Raw genomic sequence first — 17,986 nt, forward strand, 5'->3', positions numbered from 1 at the left:
TCATTTGCGAATGGGCATCGCTCATTTCCCACAGAAAAGTAGATGGCGCGTTTGGAGATAAACTGAAGAATTTATTGCATTAAGATAAAGTAACGAGAGGTGCGTCGCCCACAGTAACGAAGTAAAAGTACAGATTTTTCCCCCAAAATTTACTCAAGTAAGTGTATAAAGTACCCATTTTTAAATATACTCCGAAAAGTATTAGTTACCCCAAAAATTACTCAAGTAAATGTAACTCGTTACTACCCACCTTTGCATATTGGTATATTAAATAAAAACATTATTTAATATCAAAGAAGAACTCTGTAATTTCTGACCATTATGCGTCAGGTGGAACCAAACTGTAAAGGGGGGAACTAGTTTCAGTGTGGTGACATATGTTCCTCTGTGCTGGTGCTCCATTCACCTGCTCCATTCTCCATTGCGATTAATTAATTACCTTAAAACACGTATTAAGGGGGGGGGGGGGGTACAATGCTGTTTTATGCATTCAGAGTTGTTTAGACTGTTAAAAAGTTGAATTCTCATAACAATTTGGACGTATGTGGCTCTTTATGATGTAAACTAGTGTGGAACTCCTTATATGGGCATTTCTCGTCAGGAGTGAGAGCGAGATCGCGCCCATCAATGTGCTTCATTCGACTGCACAGCACAGGACATCCTCGGGAAGAATGTCTCTGAAGAAGTGTGTTTATTGTTTTAAGGGAAAGATAACTTTGTACAGCTTCCTTAAGAACCAAGCGTTATGTAGGCTAAACAGTGGATAAAGTTTGTTTTTTCGGGGCAACCAAGGAGTTTCACAAGTGTGTTTGTTGAAGACCGTTTTATAAAACAAAGCCCAATTCGACGCTGTATTTGCACATCGTTTGACACTGAAGGATGGAGCGGTCCTAGCTATAAAAGATCCCGGTCATGAGAACTGCAGACGGTAAGTGAAACGGCATCAAATGTCTGTGTATTGCTCCGCCCTAGGGTGACCAAAAGCGGACAGTCCCGAAATTTGAAGCTTTGTCCCGCGTCCCGCAAGTCATATGCAGTGTCCCGCATTTTAATTTTGTCTTCGTCATTTAAATTACAATTCTACAATAAAAAAAAAAATGTTAATAAGAAAACAATGAACATAAGCAGCGCAGCCGTTATTATTGGTTCTAGCGGCTAGTCAGAGCGGGAAAATAAACACTGAGAAAAAACCCCCACAAAAAAAAAAAAAAAAAAAACCCAACAGAACAAATGGATTATATCCGGAGCTCCCGAGTAGAAAAAGCGTCTTTGTTCGTATAATAAGGAATGGGAGAAAAAATATACATAGTTAAAACCAGTTACAGGTGACCCTAAGAAAGGAGATTGCAGTGTATGCCACCGAAGTTTCACCATCACGCATGGGGGTGAGGGGGATGTATGACTGCTGCGTGGAGAGAGACAAGGAACCGCGCAACTCCTGGTGAGAGTCAACTACAGCTACACCTGCCAGGAGTTCTACAGACACATAATGAATGAGAAGGCCCTACTCGAAGCTGCCAGATCAGATAAAAAAATATAAATTCAAGATGCACTGAATCCGGTAAGAACGCATTTAATCTTTCTAGTCTTTCATGATGGAATTTATGGTAAATGGTAATGGTAAAGCTGAATCTTTCTTTTATAAACATAATAAAACTAAAGACTTTTGGAGATATGAAGGAAGCAATTCTACTCTGTAGGCAATCAACATAACTTCATTCATAAGTGTTTGAAAAAGAGTGCGTGCACACACAGTGAACAGTAGAGGTCGCTGCTGCTCTCTGATCACGTCTGATGAGGAGCGCACAGGTAATCAAGAGTCTCTAAAGCGTAATCCATACAAACAGATCAGCCTTCTGCCATCCAGCATTTCAGCCTCATCTCTGAGTACTTTTGTGTTGGGATAAAAACTAAGCAGGAAATGTATTTGCCTCGGTTCTTACAAACGTTGGGAAACTTCTAATGTGGCTGAGGAAAGAGATGTAAAGTGCGGTGTTCATCCACTTGTTGATTAAGACTCGCGGTTAGCTGACTAACGTTAGCTCTACCGGCGCGCACTTAACACAAGACTATACGAACCTCACCTCACCTTCAGTATGAGCACAGCGGAACCTTTATGACTAACTGTTAATCTGTGTTTCGGATTTACGACTCGAATCCGGGCGGTTGCGTTATCGACAGTCAGTCGGTGAGCATTTGTTATTTTTAATTCAGGAAACACTAAATGGCTAGGAAAAACTTGAACTGAATCCGTTGGCTAATGCTAACATAATGAAAGGGGGTTGACGTCAGATAAACCATAAACAAACAAGAATAAATATTTCGTTTCGTCGTGGTTTGTTTCAAGAATTGAAACAAAACTATATATATAGTTAAGCTATATATATAAGTTACGTTTGTAAGTTATTTTTGTAAATTTACTCTCCACTTTATTATTAAACAGCGGTCTTGAATGATGGACAGTGCCTCGTCCAGAGGAGGAAACAAAGTAACGTTAGGTTATCCAAGAGATGTTCATGTGCAATAACTTCAACAGCTGCTGTTAACGTGAAAGGCTATGTAGGATTTTGACTTTTGGAATACATTTTTTTTTTTTACTTTTTTTTTTCTTTCAAAAACACAAAGGACTGACATTCTGTTGTTTGGGAGACAGGTTGTTTATGAAATGGACACGATCAACCAATATCCTGTAGACTCTGGCTTTCCCGAAGGAGATCAGAGGAAACTTTATAGTTCGGACAGATCTGGGAGTTTTGATGAACATCACGATAATGGTGAGGGATGGAAAGTGATGGATGTGACTCTTACCGGGGGAGCACCATGGGGTTTTACCCTGAGAGGTGGACTGGAGCACGGAGAACCTCTTCTTATAACCAAGGTGAGTTCTGTGTAAGACAGGGTGACCCCAGGACAGTTTATCTAACCTGGACAGTATTGTTTGTGAGAGACTTAAGTGTATCAAGCTTTGTAGAGTGCAAAAACGTCAAGATTCTTCAGTCTAGCTGTTGTAAAGCCAGATATATTATGTTATAAAAAATATATAATGTATATATGTGTGTGCTTATTTTGTGTAAATTATATACTTTAATGCTATGTAAACAGATACTACAGATAATAAAACATGCTAAAACGTTTTGTGTAATGAATCTTGAGTTTACTGAAAGTAGACTAACGATAACAAAGCATTGGTTGCTCTTAATCTGTTGTAATGTATTTATTCAGACATGTTGTTATTACTGAAATTTATTTACTTTACTTATGTTCCTCTTTCTAATTTTTAATTGAATTGACCTTGTTCCTTCTGAGGTAGTAGAGGAGTAGCTTCCCTTCTTCTATTTCTCGTGAGCATGAGTCATGAAGGTTCACAGAGCGTTGGTGGTATAGTGGTTAGCATAGCTGCCTTCCAAGCAGTTGACCCGGGTTCGATTCCCGGCCAACGCAAGAATGTTTTTCTGCAGAAAGTTTTACTTTCTAGGAGTCACTGGGTCATAACAAGGAAGTAACATTCAAATAAACCTGTTTGAGGAGAAAGTACAGGTCTCAAAAATGGGTAATGCAAGCAAAGAAATTTCTTCTTGAACTGGTTGTGTAACAGAGGCTGGAACAGACCGCTGTCCGGATATTCACTTGCACATTACCAGAGCTTTCAGTCTTAATCTGAACTATCAAATATATTCTTAGTATAGAAAAAGACAGTTTTCATTTTGACGCTGCATAGGGCACCAGAATATTTAGGTGATCTTAGTCTGGTCATCAGATGTTGTTCATAGCTCTCTTTTGTTTGTTGACCGCTATAGATTATGTCATGAGAGATACTTCACAGAAAGGCCTGTAGAACGCTGTTTAAAGTAAAGACAGTTGTTTTTTGAACAAGTATTTTAAGCACATTTTAAAGGAAAACCAAAACTTTATAGTATGGCTTTAACCTATGCAAATAGAGTTAGGCAGGTCTTACCTAATTTGCTGATATTTAAAACAAAGGTGTCTTGCAGTGGTCTAATCCAGTGTATTTCAACCTTTTTAGACCAGTCATAGGAAGTATTTGTGACTTAAGTATTAGCTTTATGTAAAGGACAAAATGAGTACACTAGTAATTATTTAATTAATTTCCAGTCATGTGGAATTTAATAATTTTATAGACCCTTTACATTTACAGTTGTGTATACACTACTGTTCAAATGTTAAGTGTCTGTTTAATATTTTTATTAATTTATCATGCTTTATTTGAAATGCTATTACAACTAAAACAGTTGTTTTCTATTTGTACTATTTTAACTTGTAATTCATTCCTGTGATGGCAAGGCTGACTTTTTTAGCAGCCATTACTTCACTATTAAGTGTCACATGATCCTTCAGAAACATTTCTTATTATTATCAATGTTGAAAACCGTTGTGCTGCTTAACATTTTTTTCAGGATTCATTAATGAATAGAAAGTTCAAAATAACAGCGTTTATTTAAAATAGAAATATTTGTAACAATGTAAAAGTCTTTCCTGTCACTTTAGATGAATATTTTCTTTTAAAAATAAATATATTACTGACCACAAACCTTTGAACGGTAGTGTATATGGTTGTGTTATAATGCATATAGTTACTCTTACATATTGATTACAGATTTAAATATTTAGTGATTGCTTGAAAGGAAGTCCTTTGTCCAACAACAACTGGCAAATTTTAGATCAACTTTTATTTATTTATTGTAGTTTAAATGTTTTGTACATATATGGCTGTGGAAATGGCAGTTTGGTCTCTTGCAGTTTTTCAGCAACTCATTTTAAACAGCGACCAAAACTTTTTTGTGTGTGCTTTTCTGGTTACTGATCAACTTTGAAGGACCTTGCAGATAAATTTGGAAAGAATACTCTTTGCTCTTACTTTCAGCATAGCATGCCTATGTTCTGCATTAAGTGTGTAGATCTATCTCTTTTAGACAATTTTAGCTCAACGTTTAGCTAAAGAGAATATTTAATATGTTTTTAAAACTATGGTGGCCGTCCCTGTATACACTGTAGTTTTGAGGTGCATGTGACTTTCAGAAGTAAATTCCTGCCATTGCTGAGGTCTTTAAGGAGCTAAAATGTTAAGATAGGTCATTTCATGGAAGCCTTCGATTGAATAGAACACAGTTTCTCAGGGGATGGTTTAAAGTTTGAGTGTGGTTTTTCATATCTTTGGACGTTTATTCATAAAGAACCATTTCTGTGAGTCCTGCAGACCCTGTCACACTTCAGGAATTGGTAAGAGCGGTTAATAATGTACTGAAGTTTTTTACCCCCCTTGTTGATGCGCTTGATGTTTGTTGCTCCTACTGGATCATATGATGGCAAATCCTGCCGTAAAATAACCTTTGTACCTGTTTTTCGAGATTTAGGCTTAAGTGTGTCATTGTTTTCATCAAGGTTTTTTTTTTTTTTTTTTTAGTGTGTTAAGTTATTTTTCCATGTTTTTTCTTTGTTCTTGTTCCTGCCTTGTTTGCTGTATTTTATGAGGTCAGTTTGGCGTTATCTCTCTTTTTCTTATACATTTGTGTTTTCAGAAATGTATAACTTCACCTCAGGCTACTTCAACTCAGTACAAAATTAGTTTGATAGATATATTGATTGATTTATTGATTGATTGTTTGGTTCTCAAGCTCTCAGTATCCCTCATAACTCATAAAGGACTGAAACCAGAACCTTCATACTTTGCAAAGCACTAAACCTGGATCCATTTATTATATAGGTAAAAGGTTTCCATAGCTTGCTTGTTGACTCTAATCATATTGAAACATTAATTGTGAATCCATTGTTATTCCTGACACATTGGTGTTTTTGTCCCAACCTGCTGTTCTAGTACAAGTGCCACAGACAAAACAATTGAATGACCTTTATTAAGTATAATCAAATTTCTGAGCCAAGTGTATCCCGTTTTGGTGTGGATCACTTCCCTTCAGTTCTTCCTAAATCTTAGATCATCTATGAAAACTGCACGAACAAAGGCCAGTTGTAAACATGGGCTGTATCTCAATATGCATGCCAGAGGTATGTGGTAGAGGTATGTATACTCTTGATGAAAAAGTACATATTTAAAAATATGCAGTAAGACAGCACTTTTATTGGCACAGTATATGGTAATGAAACTGTACTGTTTGTGTTACCATTGAGTTCATATATTTATAAACTGCTTCAGCTTCCTGCCCATAAGCACTTTTATACACTGTAAAAGTCTATCTCCTGTATTATAGTACAAGAGGTTACAGGTAATATTAGCCTAGAAAGTAAAAAAAAAAAAAAAGAAATCTGTTGGCTTGCTGTTTTCAACATTCATTTCTTGCATACTATTAAGCTGTCCTAAATAGAATGCGAGAAATGAACATTGTGAACTGAGGTCATTTCTAAGATTTGTCAAATCTGTTCAACAATTGTTTCTCGTTGTACTGGTCTTTGTGAAAGTAGACATTCTGTTATTGTGTTCTGGATTTCATCCGAACCTCATACATCAAGTGACAGACATACTATGTTGATGAGAAAATAATTTGATGCCAAGTGTTCAGGAAGCCTGTCTTGGAAGCTGACTGTTCCCTGATATTTATATTAAACCACAAACGAGGAAAAGATAAAAGGATGTAAATCAGGGAGTTAAATTTAGGGAAACTTTACCTCAGCTACAGTAGTTAAAGGCTGAATTTAAGGCATTTAGTTGGTTTGCAGTTTAATTATTGAATAGTTTATTTTTTGATTTCATTAGCTCATTCCAGTGGATTGTCTCACTACATTTTTCTGTGATTCCTGAGGCAAACTGGCAGTGCCAGGAGCAGCACAGGAATGTTGAAGATTTGCTTGATTATCCAAATGTACTGAATTATCTTTGACAGCCTGAAGCCAGTTGGACTTGCATGATACAGCATCTGGGATCAATTTAGATTGGATTAAAGAAACCTGGGCAATGTCACTTTGCCGTTGACATCTTGTAAGTAAGGGATGAAAACCTTGATAAGTGAGGTCACCGTAACATGTTTGGTGACATCTTTATACACAACTTTTTAGCAAAGGCATTTTCACTTATTATTTATTACCTGGATGAAATGTGGTCTGATTTGAGCTATGTGATCGTATAAACTACCTACTTCTGCTCTTGAAGGAAGTGTCTTGCTCATCAAGGCTGGATTTTTTTAAAAATCAGAAATAAAGTAAAAACAGTAATATTCTGATATATAATTACAATTTAAAAGAACTGTTTTCTATTTTAATCTATTTTAAAATGTAATTTATTCTTGTTATGGCAAAGCTAAATTTCCATTACTCCAGTTTTGAGTGTCAAATGATCCTTCAGAAATCATTTTAATATGCAGATTTTATTCTGATTTTTTAAAAATGTATTATTATTATTGGTATCAAAGGTCAAAACACTTGTGCTGCTAATTATAATAGAATTATTTGAAATATAAATTTTTTCATCTGTACTGTCACTTTTGATCAGTTTAATTTAATGCATATTTTTTTTCAAAGAGATTTTTTTTATATCTATGTGTATATTCTGCTGATGGATTCTAGGGTGTTGTGGGTGGTTGCCAGGCTATGCAGTTCTGAGTTTTCGGACTGGTTGCTTGGTGGTTTTCCATACAGAAGTCTATGATGTTCTGGTTCCTTGATATGGCTTGGATCTGACATTCAGTGTAAATCTATGGGACTTTTTTTGCACATTTTATTGCTGCAAACTGTGTTTCTGTGTAAGTCATTAGTTGTTGCTTTATTCATCTGTACATTAGCTGAAAGAGGGCTTCAGGAAGCAGCTTTATTTAAACAGGGTATTTATACAGAAAAATGGGACAAATTAAAATTCCCCTAATTCCTTTCAATAATCTCTCTAATAATCCTGTACAATGTAGCCTTTCACACACCAGCTCTGTTGTTTTTTATTTTATGCATTTCAACACACAGAGACCCTAAAAGTGCAGCCATTAAATGAGCAATGGTAAATCTATTTGTCGATAACAGGATTCATCAGTCGACTGTCACACCCTGACCTGTTCAGAGCAAATTTGGTGCCAACAACCCTTCACCCACACACTGAAACCCATTAATGATAGTCTGCTAATGGTAGTCTTTTTTATGATAATTACTTCACTTGAGGAGTGGCAGGATCCAGTCAAATTTAGACCGTCTTTCATTAGTTTTTGTCTCCGAAGAGCTTGACTTTTAACTTTACAGTGCATGTCTGTTCATGTTTAGAGGAAGAAGTATCAGGAAAGAGTATTTAACCTCACTTTGCATGTTTTGAAGTATTTCAAGACCTTTGCTCTTGTCTTTTCTGAAAGCTTGCTCAATGCAAATACACACATGCGCACGCATCTATTGTTTAGACTGCACCAAACTGCCAAAGGCTTCTGTGAAAAATAATGGTGTTTGTGTAAAGGAACACACTGCTTTGTGTAAGCTATCCTTGGATATGGAGACAGCAACCATTTGTGTTCTGAAGAAAAATTCAACAGATATTGGCACATTTTATTAGCAGCTTTATATCAGGAAGTGTGTTTCAATTTTTCTGTAGGCATTTAAAAATTCTTGAAACCTTGAACCAAGCATTTGATAAAAAATATTTGAATTCTTACTTTGAACTTGCAATTTGGACTAATAAAATTAAATCAGAAACAACAGTACTTCATAAATCTTTTGACTGCAAGGATGCATAAAATAATAATATTTATTGCAAATTATTCAGACATATTCAGTAGTCTGAGGTTGTATGGAGACTCCATTGCAATATTGCAATATTATCTTCAAGAAATGGCTAAAATCACTTCTCTTCCATCTACACTTGATCCTCTAACACTAGCACTCTATTCTGTTTCTTTTCTTACTATTTGTTTTATTTTTATTTAAAAAAAGACCCTCTAAGACTAGCTTTATTTTTCTATTCTGTGTACTTTTTATTTATTTAAAATATAAAAAAATACACCCTCTAATACGGTTTTCTATTTTTTTTCTTTTCTATTCCTATTCTATTATAAAAATAAACTTGCTACGCGTACTGTTATACTAACCAAGGCTTGTCACAGCACTTACATATTATTTTTTGGTTTTGATTGCTTCTATTGTCCTCATTTGTAAGTTGCTTTGGATAAAAGTGTCTGCTAAATGACAATGGAAATGCAATTAATGGGAGTCACTGCTGAGTTAATTTGCTTTGATTTCCAGTTCAAGGCCCATTCACACCAAGCACGATAACTATAGAGATAACGATAAAGATATACCGTATTTTTCGGACTATACGTCGCACCTGAGTATGTCGCATCAGTCCAAAAATACGTCATGATGAGGAAAAAAACTAATAAGTCGCACTGGACTATAAGTCGCATTTATTTAGACCCAAGAACCAAGACAAAACATTACCGTCTCGCGGCTGTAGACGGTCATGTGTTCTCTTGGTTCATTTCTCTTGGTTCATGTCAAATTAATTTTGATAAATAAGTTGCTCCTTACTATAAGTCGCAGGACCAGCCAAACTATGAAAAAAAGTGTGACTTATTCCGGAAAATACAGTAGTTCTAAAAATTGTTCTCAATATTAAAGAATAGCAAAGTCCACACTACAATAAAGGCATAGAGAAAGATATCGTTGGAATCATTTTCAGAATTATTTTTTTCCAGCTGATGAACGATACGGACATTGACAGTCAATCAGAATCCATCCTCTAACGAGCTTGAGAATTTAAAGCAGCAGACGCATGTGCACTTAGAATAAACAGACGATATTGTTCGCTGGTGTGGACGCTAATATTGTTATCTTTATAGTTATCTTTATAGTTATTGTTCTTGGTGTGAATGGGGATTTACACAGTAATAGCAACTTATATTGGTGGATCTCTCAACAGCAATTATAGGTAGTGCAGTTCTTCACAGAGAATTAAAAAAAAAACACATTTGAATGTGCATTATGAAAGAATGATATTAATTTTGAGATTTGCTAAAGATTACAATGATAATTTAGTGCTTTGAATGATTAACTTTAAAGTGTGTGTTGGATGATGGCAAATGTAGTCTTGATATAAAAATACCCGGCCGACTTCAACTTCCGGTCGACTTCCTTGCCGCCTGGTCATCACATACACAGAACTGTAAAGGTACGTCAACCTGTAAAAATAAAAGTCTGGTTAAAGACTTTTGTTCAGCAGAATATACATAGCCTACCACAAAAAATAAATAAATAAATCAAACATTTTTTTAAGGTTTAATCACGCAACATTTATTCCATGTTTTATTTTTAATAGTAAATCTCCTTTGTTTACCAAAAAGGTTAAGTCAATTTTCAATAATTAAAAGATAAATTAAATTAATGTTTTATGTGTTTAATGTTTAATGTGCATCTCAGATAATGCTTTATTTAAAACCCCAACTGAATGGCACTTAAATGCACTTAATTCATCTTCAACTTTATTGTCATTGTTCACAGTACAAGTACACACAGAGAAACAATGGGTAATAATTAAATGTTTATTTTTGATGTATGCATTGCATTCTATGCATTTAAAATATAAAAAAAAAAAAATTTCTAAAAAAGGAAACTTAGTTTTTAATTTTAAGAGACCTGTGACGGTAATGGACGGACCGTACGTTCAACATGGACGTTAATACACACAAACACACACCGAGACTGTTTGGTGATACAAGAGTTTATTGTAATTATTGATCAGAGAGTGAATAAAATAACTGCAACTCTCAGGCCACACTCTCCACTGCAGAAACAAACACAGACTACCTTCCATTACAAAGCTACAGCCCTAATATAAACAATACAAATAAATTAAGAAATAATATATGACATATTGTGCATCCCCAATATATATGATTCTCTTGATTAGGGCTGTAGCTATCGAATATTTTAGTAATCGAGTATTCTACCAAAAATTCCATTGATTAATCGAGTAATCGGATAAAATGTGTTTTTGCTTAATTAAAGTGCAATATTAATAATTACCATGAACTCATGTATCACCAAACCGTCTCGGTGTGTGTTTGTGCGTATTAACATCCATGTTGAATGCGCATTGAACAACTAAGTTTCCTTTTTTAGAAAAAAGATATTTTTATTTTTTTAAATGCATAGAATGCAATGCATACATCAAAAATAAACATTTAATTATTACCCATTGTTTCTCTGTCTGTACTTGTACTGTGAACAATGACAAGAATGTTGAGAGATGAATTAAGTGCATTTAAGTTCCATTTAGTTGGGGTTTTAAATAAAGCATTTTCTGAGATGCACATTAAACATTAAACACATAAAACATTAATTTAATTTATCTTTTAATTATTGAAAATTAACTTAACTTTTTGGCAAACAAAGGGGATTTACTATTAAAAATGAAACATGGAAGAAATATTGTGCGATTAAACCTTAAAAAAAATAATAGTAATGTTTGATTTTTGTTTTTTTAGTGGTAGGCTTATGTACATTCTGCTGAACAATAGTCTTTAACCGGACTTTTATTTTGACGGGTTGACATACCTTTACAGTTCTGTGTATGTGATGTGACGCTAGTTTTACTCCAATCAAATGGTCAAATGCTCATGAAGTGACTGTCAGAGCAGTTATGGAGATGTTGTTCATGTGTTCACATCCTTACTTAGTGAGACAGCAGATGCTGAAATTACCGCGAGCGTCACGCGCGCTTCAGTGTGTTAATAAAGGAAGACGTGCTTCTGCTCCATTCATTAAAGGAACATGCAGGATTCATATTTAAATAGACTGTTCTTTATATTTACAGATATTAGTCCATATTGTGATTTGATGAAGTGCAATGACCTTGGTTAATTAATTCAAAATTTGGCAAATTCCGTGCCATTCCACATTAAACTGTAAATTCAGTTTTTATGACTAGATTCCGTGATTCCTTCCATGTTTTCTGCATCGCGGAAATCATATGGCCCTTGTTGTGGTATGCCAGCTCTGTCTTGCAATGGACACACACCACAACGTTCTATTTACGTTTGCCCGTGCCCACAAATCAAAACACTGCTGACTCTTTGCAGTATGCGATTTCGGAAGCAATGCTCGTGGCTCCTTCTGCTTTGTGGGTGACACAAACGTGTTGTGTCACATTTAAAAAATCATCGCGAAAGAACCTGACGTGAGATTTAAAATAATTTAAAAGAGGCTTCGAGGCAGAGGAATTTGCCTCGATCATTTTTTTTAATCAAGTTACTCGAGTTACTTGAGGAATCGTTTCAGCTCTACTCTTGATATTTTCAACATACAAGGGTTGGTTGGCCATTCCCCTGAAACACAGATACTCAGTAGCGCTCTTTAGGAGTGTGGATGTAGGCCTCTCGATAGATGTAATTGCAGCAAACTATCTTTTTTTTTCTTTCTTTCTTTTTTCTTTTTCGAAAGTATGTTTTCAGTCTTTATTTTGTTGCCTGGAGGGGCAGGAATTTAGATGCATTCCTGATGCTAAACCACAAGGAGCTCATGTTCTTTTGTTTGTGCTAGGATACAGTGTTCATCCAAAGAGCTTAATCTTTACAGTTCAGCACTTTTGTTGTAGCTGGAGTCGACTCAGATTCTTTAGTCTATGATCAAGTTCAGCTGAAAAAATAAAAACTTAGTCATATTATTGTTCCATGCAGGCAGAGTCCTGTTATAGCTCCCGGTGTGCATTGTATGTACTTTCATTGTCAAGATTTGACAATGGCACCATTGTGGAGAGGTGATGTCTTTTGGAAGAACATTTGTACTTGGAGTATTGTGTGTGTGTGTGTGTGTGTGTGTGTATAAGAGAGAGAGAGAGAGCGAGAGGGAGAGAGAGAGCGTGTGTGTTGAGCACAGCAGGATAGGCTGTTAAGTAGCTGAAAAGCTCAGTGCTCTGTCAGCGTAGAGCAAAGGACACCATTCAGCAGAACTCACACATTCTTCTCAGCCACATCCATCCCTCACCCCACCCCACCCCATGCTCCAGACCCCATGCTGAGACTGCAAGGTCATGGAACATTTCAAGCTTTTGAAAAATTCATTAGAAAAATACAACCTGGTTGTTGAAGCCGTAGTGATGCCATTAGCCCATGACAAAGTGATCCATGGTGCCATTACCATGGCATTAAGAAATTACTCCAAGTTGATACTAAGGTTATGATATATATTGAAAAAAGCCATGATATTGCAAGGACACATTCACTTCCAGTGTAGGGATGGACAATCATTTTTTGCAAGAAAATATTTATAGGGGGGAAAAAATTATCCACGACATTGGTAAACTTTTTCTATATATAATTTTCTGTATTTAGCCTACATCTAGATGTTGCTAAAGATTTCTGTGTCTCTGTATGAATGAGTGATGCATTTTCAGCTTGCTGTCTCTCTATATGAGGTCTGCACAACACTCCACCAAAATAAAAGGTTGGTTTAACTTGAAGAAATTATGACAAATATTTTACTGTTGTGTTGGAAAATGTACTTCTCAAGGAATACCATACAAGCAAGATATTTTCATCCATGTTTTAATGTTAACAGTATATAAATACTGTTGTGCAGCACTTTCTTTAGCCCCTTTCACACTGCACTTCGGACCCGGCAAATTGACAGAACATTGCCAGGTCGCCTTCTGTGTGAAAGCAAACATGTCCCTGGATTGATTCCGGGACTCATCCCAGGTCGAGGACCTAGTAACATTGCCAGGTTCAGTTCCAGAATGAGCGCTGTGTGAACAAAAACCAGATCGAATGCGGTGTCGTAGTGATGACACACGTTATCGCGCGACTCTTTTACCAGGTGTTTTGAAGGAAGATCAACCTTCGCGATGAAAAAATATGTGCAAACTGTAATGAAGCAGATATCAGTTAGTTCCTCACTTTCCGCGCTGATGCTGAGATTGTTCGCTAGCTTCAGTGAAAGTATAACGTGCCTAATGTTTTCGACTCGTACATTACATGTCACGCCCTGATGTCACGTGTCGTTACGGGACCTTTACTGGTTGTGTGTGAATTTGCATGCACAAATTCTGGGTAATCACTGGCAGTGTGAAAGGGAAAAATCTAACGACCCTGGAACAATTGCCTGGACACATTACCCGTGTATTTGCCAGAATCGAAGTGTGAAAGGGGCTTTTGACATTCAATAGAAACAATGTTGTAAATTAATTATTATATGTTCATTTGCTTACGTTTTATTCTTGAGGTCCAACAAACTTGTGGAATGCATCGCCTTACCTATTAATGATATGAAATGAATATTGTGAATTTGTGATAAATATCAATATCCATTGATCAAGTCATTCTGATTCATAGACAAGAATTAAAAAAGAGGAACTAATGTATAAGAAAGAGGGGGACGTATTTTATAAATGTGTTGTAATGTTACAAAATAAAATTGTTAATGAAATTGAATAAAGTTGTCTTTTAAATTTAATCGAAATCCAATTTAATAGGATTGTTAATTGAAATAGTTCTAAATAGTAAAATGACTTTTGAATGCATAAACAGTGAATTCAATAGATTTATACCCTGATTTTTTTTTTGTACTATAATACTGTGTTCTTTGACAAACCTTGAAGTACCATGTAAATGACGTGTGAATTTGGTAGTCAGTGTTGTAGTACACAAGAAACCGTACACAAGTCTGAGTCCAAGACCATATTTTCATTGTCATGGTCTTGTCACAAACTCAGATAGAGTCTCAACTTGGACTCTGCAGATGCATTTTGAGGTCATGGATATGCATGATACAGAGAATAAACTTTTTTCAGTCTTACCTCTGCCTTTACCTCACATTCCTATTAAAGGGCACTTCGACGCGTATCTCTGATACTCTGACTGTGTTTGCAATGCTTGTGTGGGTCTGATACCTCTAGTGAACATTTCCATTGTTCTAAGTCATTTATTCTCTGAGTATCTTGCGGCATGCCAGGGGGCACCCACTGGCGTGCCTGTTTAACATTAACATTTTTAGTTACTCTCTAAGTACTTCTTATTTCAGAATCCTTAGTTTTCCATTTTTTATATAAACTCTGAGGGGGGCTGTGACAGAGTCCTGCTGCTGTTAAAATAATAAATGCAGGGAAGACCGCATGCAACAAAGGAATAACTAAAATGGGCACATTTGTGCATTCTTGACTGAGCATGTATAAGCAGTAAGAGAAGTTTATTACAGGACCGATTTGTGCTTGAATCTTACCACAGCTGGTGATAAAGCAAGCAAGAATAATAACTCAAGGTTTGTTGTCTATTTGAGCTTAAATTTGACCTTCTAAAAATGTTATGGTATGGTACTAATAGCAACATATTATGATAAAGAATCATGTTTAATGAGTTATAGACATACATAATGAAGAACTTTGGGGGAAAGGCTTAGATAACTGGCTTTCTGGAAGATTGAGCAGTATTACATATCATGTCAGGAATTTACTTTAGTTTAGACCAAACCCCCTATTTGGCTACATGTTCCCTGAAATCTGCTCTTTATGACAGAATATTTATGATTCACTCACTTCTAGCTCGGCTCTGGAAGTAAAGTGTTGATGTGGAAAGCTTATGAATTGCCTTTCTGATTTGGTCATTTAAGGTAGAACACAACAAATAATGTATTTGGCATTGTACTGTGTGCAGTTCTTTAGTAAATGCTCTAAGACTTTGCTGACACTTGTTTTTCAGATCAGATCTTTAGGACTGATTATCCACATTTCCTTTTGCACATGATAAAATCAGATGTTTCTTTAATAGTCAATATTTCAGTTTATGTACCATAGTGTCTAGGAGAGGTGTGCACTGTTGTTTTAATGATGTGTGAGATGTCACTCATGTTGCCAAAACCAAACAAAACATGCCTTGAGAGTCCATGCATTGACGGTAGAATGCAGATAGAATGCCAATAAAAGTAGTTTCAAAGCTGTGCGAATGTATTTGTATTTTTTAACCTCATTTGAGTGAATGATTCATTCAATCATGAAGACAGTCACTTGCTTAGTTTCTGAATGAATCAGATGTTTTTATTGAATTGAGTTGTAATATATAAAAATATAGGAAGCCCACAATAGGCCAGCACAAAAACGCGCTCAACAAAATATTCTCAAATTATCCCAATCGCAAATAATATTGCACACTCTGTCTAGAGAAAAGAAAGAACCAAAAATGATTGTCATAGTTTGTTTAGTTTCAGTCTCTCAACAAAGGCAGAGCTATTGGTACAGGTCAATTCATCTGTAGGTGAGGTATGGTCGTGAAACTGAGAGATTTGATTGAGATTGAGTGTATTGTCTGTTTCACAGGTGGAAGGGGGCAGCAAGGCCGCGACCGCAAGACTGCAGGCTGGAGATGAACTTGTCAACGTCAACAACATTTCTCTCAACGGCTACAGACAAGAGGCCATCTGCCTAATCAAAAGCTCCCACAAGACTCTCAGCCTGATAGTGAAAAGGTAATTGATACGCAACCTCACTTTTGGGCCGATTTACACCTGAGATTAAGACCTATCTGTGGAATCTGATTTTAAGTGGTCAAGCTGCTTTCACCTAACATGAATCAGAGATTGTATAGGTTTTAAGGGGAGGTTCTCTGATTTTGTGACATCATCATGCATGCATCACTCTGTATGTCAGTGTGTTATTGAACGGTGATATGCAAGCACAGAAAGTTGACAATACACTTCCAGATTTTAACCTCACTGCAGATGGGACATTTTGAGCAGAATGCTAATTTATTTTAGTCAAGCTGCTATATTAACTGAACATTTTAAACCCATTTGACTAGGTTTAAAGTCATTGTTTTAGCTCAATGATTGACTTGCAGGTTATCAGGGTGGAATAGCATTTATGCCACAGGTGTAATGTTTACATGTATACTATCACTGAATGAGGTCACAATATGTGTGTTTACATGGACACTTTTTGCTTCCATCGGAATGAATTCATTCTGATCAACGAATCTGAACGTAGTGTTTACATGAACGCTAAATAAAGTGATCGGGGATGATATGCCTGTTTATGTCACAAACTTCTGATCGGATTTATTCTTTTGACATGCGCACACTGCATGAATACATAGTTTCCCGCTTTTGTCGCATACTGTTTTAAAAAAACACATGATATTTATCTACTTCGGGTTTTTTTATTATTATTATTGTGCAGTGCTGCTTACTTAAAAAAAAAATACAATAGTAAAAGTGCCCCTTCCTGCACCCCAAACCAGTCGTTTGTTGTTGAGAGTCTTAAACAAGGACTCTGGTGGAATGTTGTCCTGCACCACTTCACAAATGCTGAGTCAAAGGGGAGTTTTATTATGACGGGATGCTTATTTATGACACTTTATTCGCCAGGAAGAACAGATCGTTCCGCGTGTCATACATCATTACGCTATTTCTACGTCACTGCGCATGCACAGTACTTTCCAGTTTTGGTATTGAATCCATTCAAGTGTTTACATGTTCTCTCGCTCAGATTACAAAAGGAATAAACCACCCCTTACATTTGGATAAAATGTTAGTCTGAACTGGTCAATTCAGTCCGAATGACGCTTTTACATGTGACTTTTTTTTTTATTCTGATTGTTCTTTTAGTCCTATTACGATTGAATTAGTAGAGTCCTTGTAAACGCAGCTAATGAAAGGATCTAGCTAGCAAAACATTTTGGACCCTGCTTACACTGCCATTCCATTCAGATTGTCAAAAACTAATGTTAATGGCAGGCGTAAACAGGGTCTTTGACATTTCCTCATGTCAGTGGAAAGACATATGTGGTTGCATATTGTTGTTGTTTTTGTTACATGTTAAAAGATGGATTGAATATTTTGAGCAGGATTCTTTGTGTTCCCATCAATATTTCATTGCCCTGTTTGGTAGAAACACCAATGAATAAATAGGTAGTGAGTGAGTGTAGCCTTTGGGGATTGGTGTTGTTTGCATCACTAGTTCATATGAAGCTTGGGGAGCCGTTGAATGCTTGATGGTCCAGTTCTGCCAGATCGCTTTCTAGCACTTACAAGCAAACACTGTGAGGTTGAGGAATAGAAAGCTAAAATA

The 17,986-nt window shown here is 36.1% G+C and overlaps 1 protein-coding gene across 4 annotated transcripts in view; it reads left to right on the forward strand.

The window, feature by feature from the left end:
• Positions 1–626: 626 nt before the first annotated feature.
• The window catches only part of LOC128015602 (protein Shroom2), a 55,778-nt gene continuing 38,418 nt past the window's right edge, over positions 627–17,986 (forward strand). The window contains exons 1-3 of one of the 4 annotated variants that reach the window (XM_052599576.1): positions 627–928; positions 2,654–2,878; positions 16,238–16,386. In XM_052599576.1, coding sequence (XP_052455536.1) covers positions 2,666–2,878; positions 16,238–16,386 — 362 coding nt within the window. In that variant the 5' untranslated portion in view covers positions 627–928; positions 2,654–2,665. Of the gene's footprint in view, positions 929–1,433; positions 1,562–1,817; positions 2,189–2,653; positions 2,879–16,237; positions 16,387–17,986 lie in introns of those variants that run through there. The other 3 variants (XM_052599583.1, XM_052599577.1, XM_052599578.1) reach the window with 3 other exon arrangements.

Source organism: Carassius gibelio, chromosome A6, assembly GCF_023724105.1.
Source record: "Carassius gibelio isolate Cgi1373 ecotype wild population from Czech Republic chromosome A6, carGib1.2-hapl.c, whole genome shotgun sequence".
NCBI lineage: Eukaryota > Metazoa > Chordata > Actinopteri > Cypriniformes > Cyprinidae > Carassius > Carassius gibelio.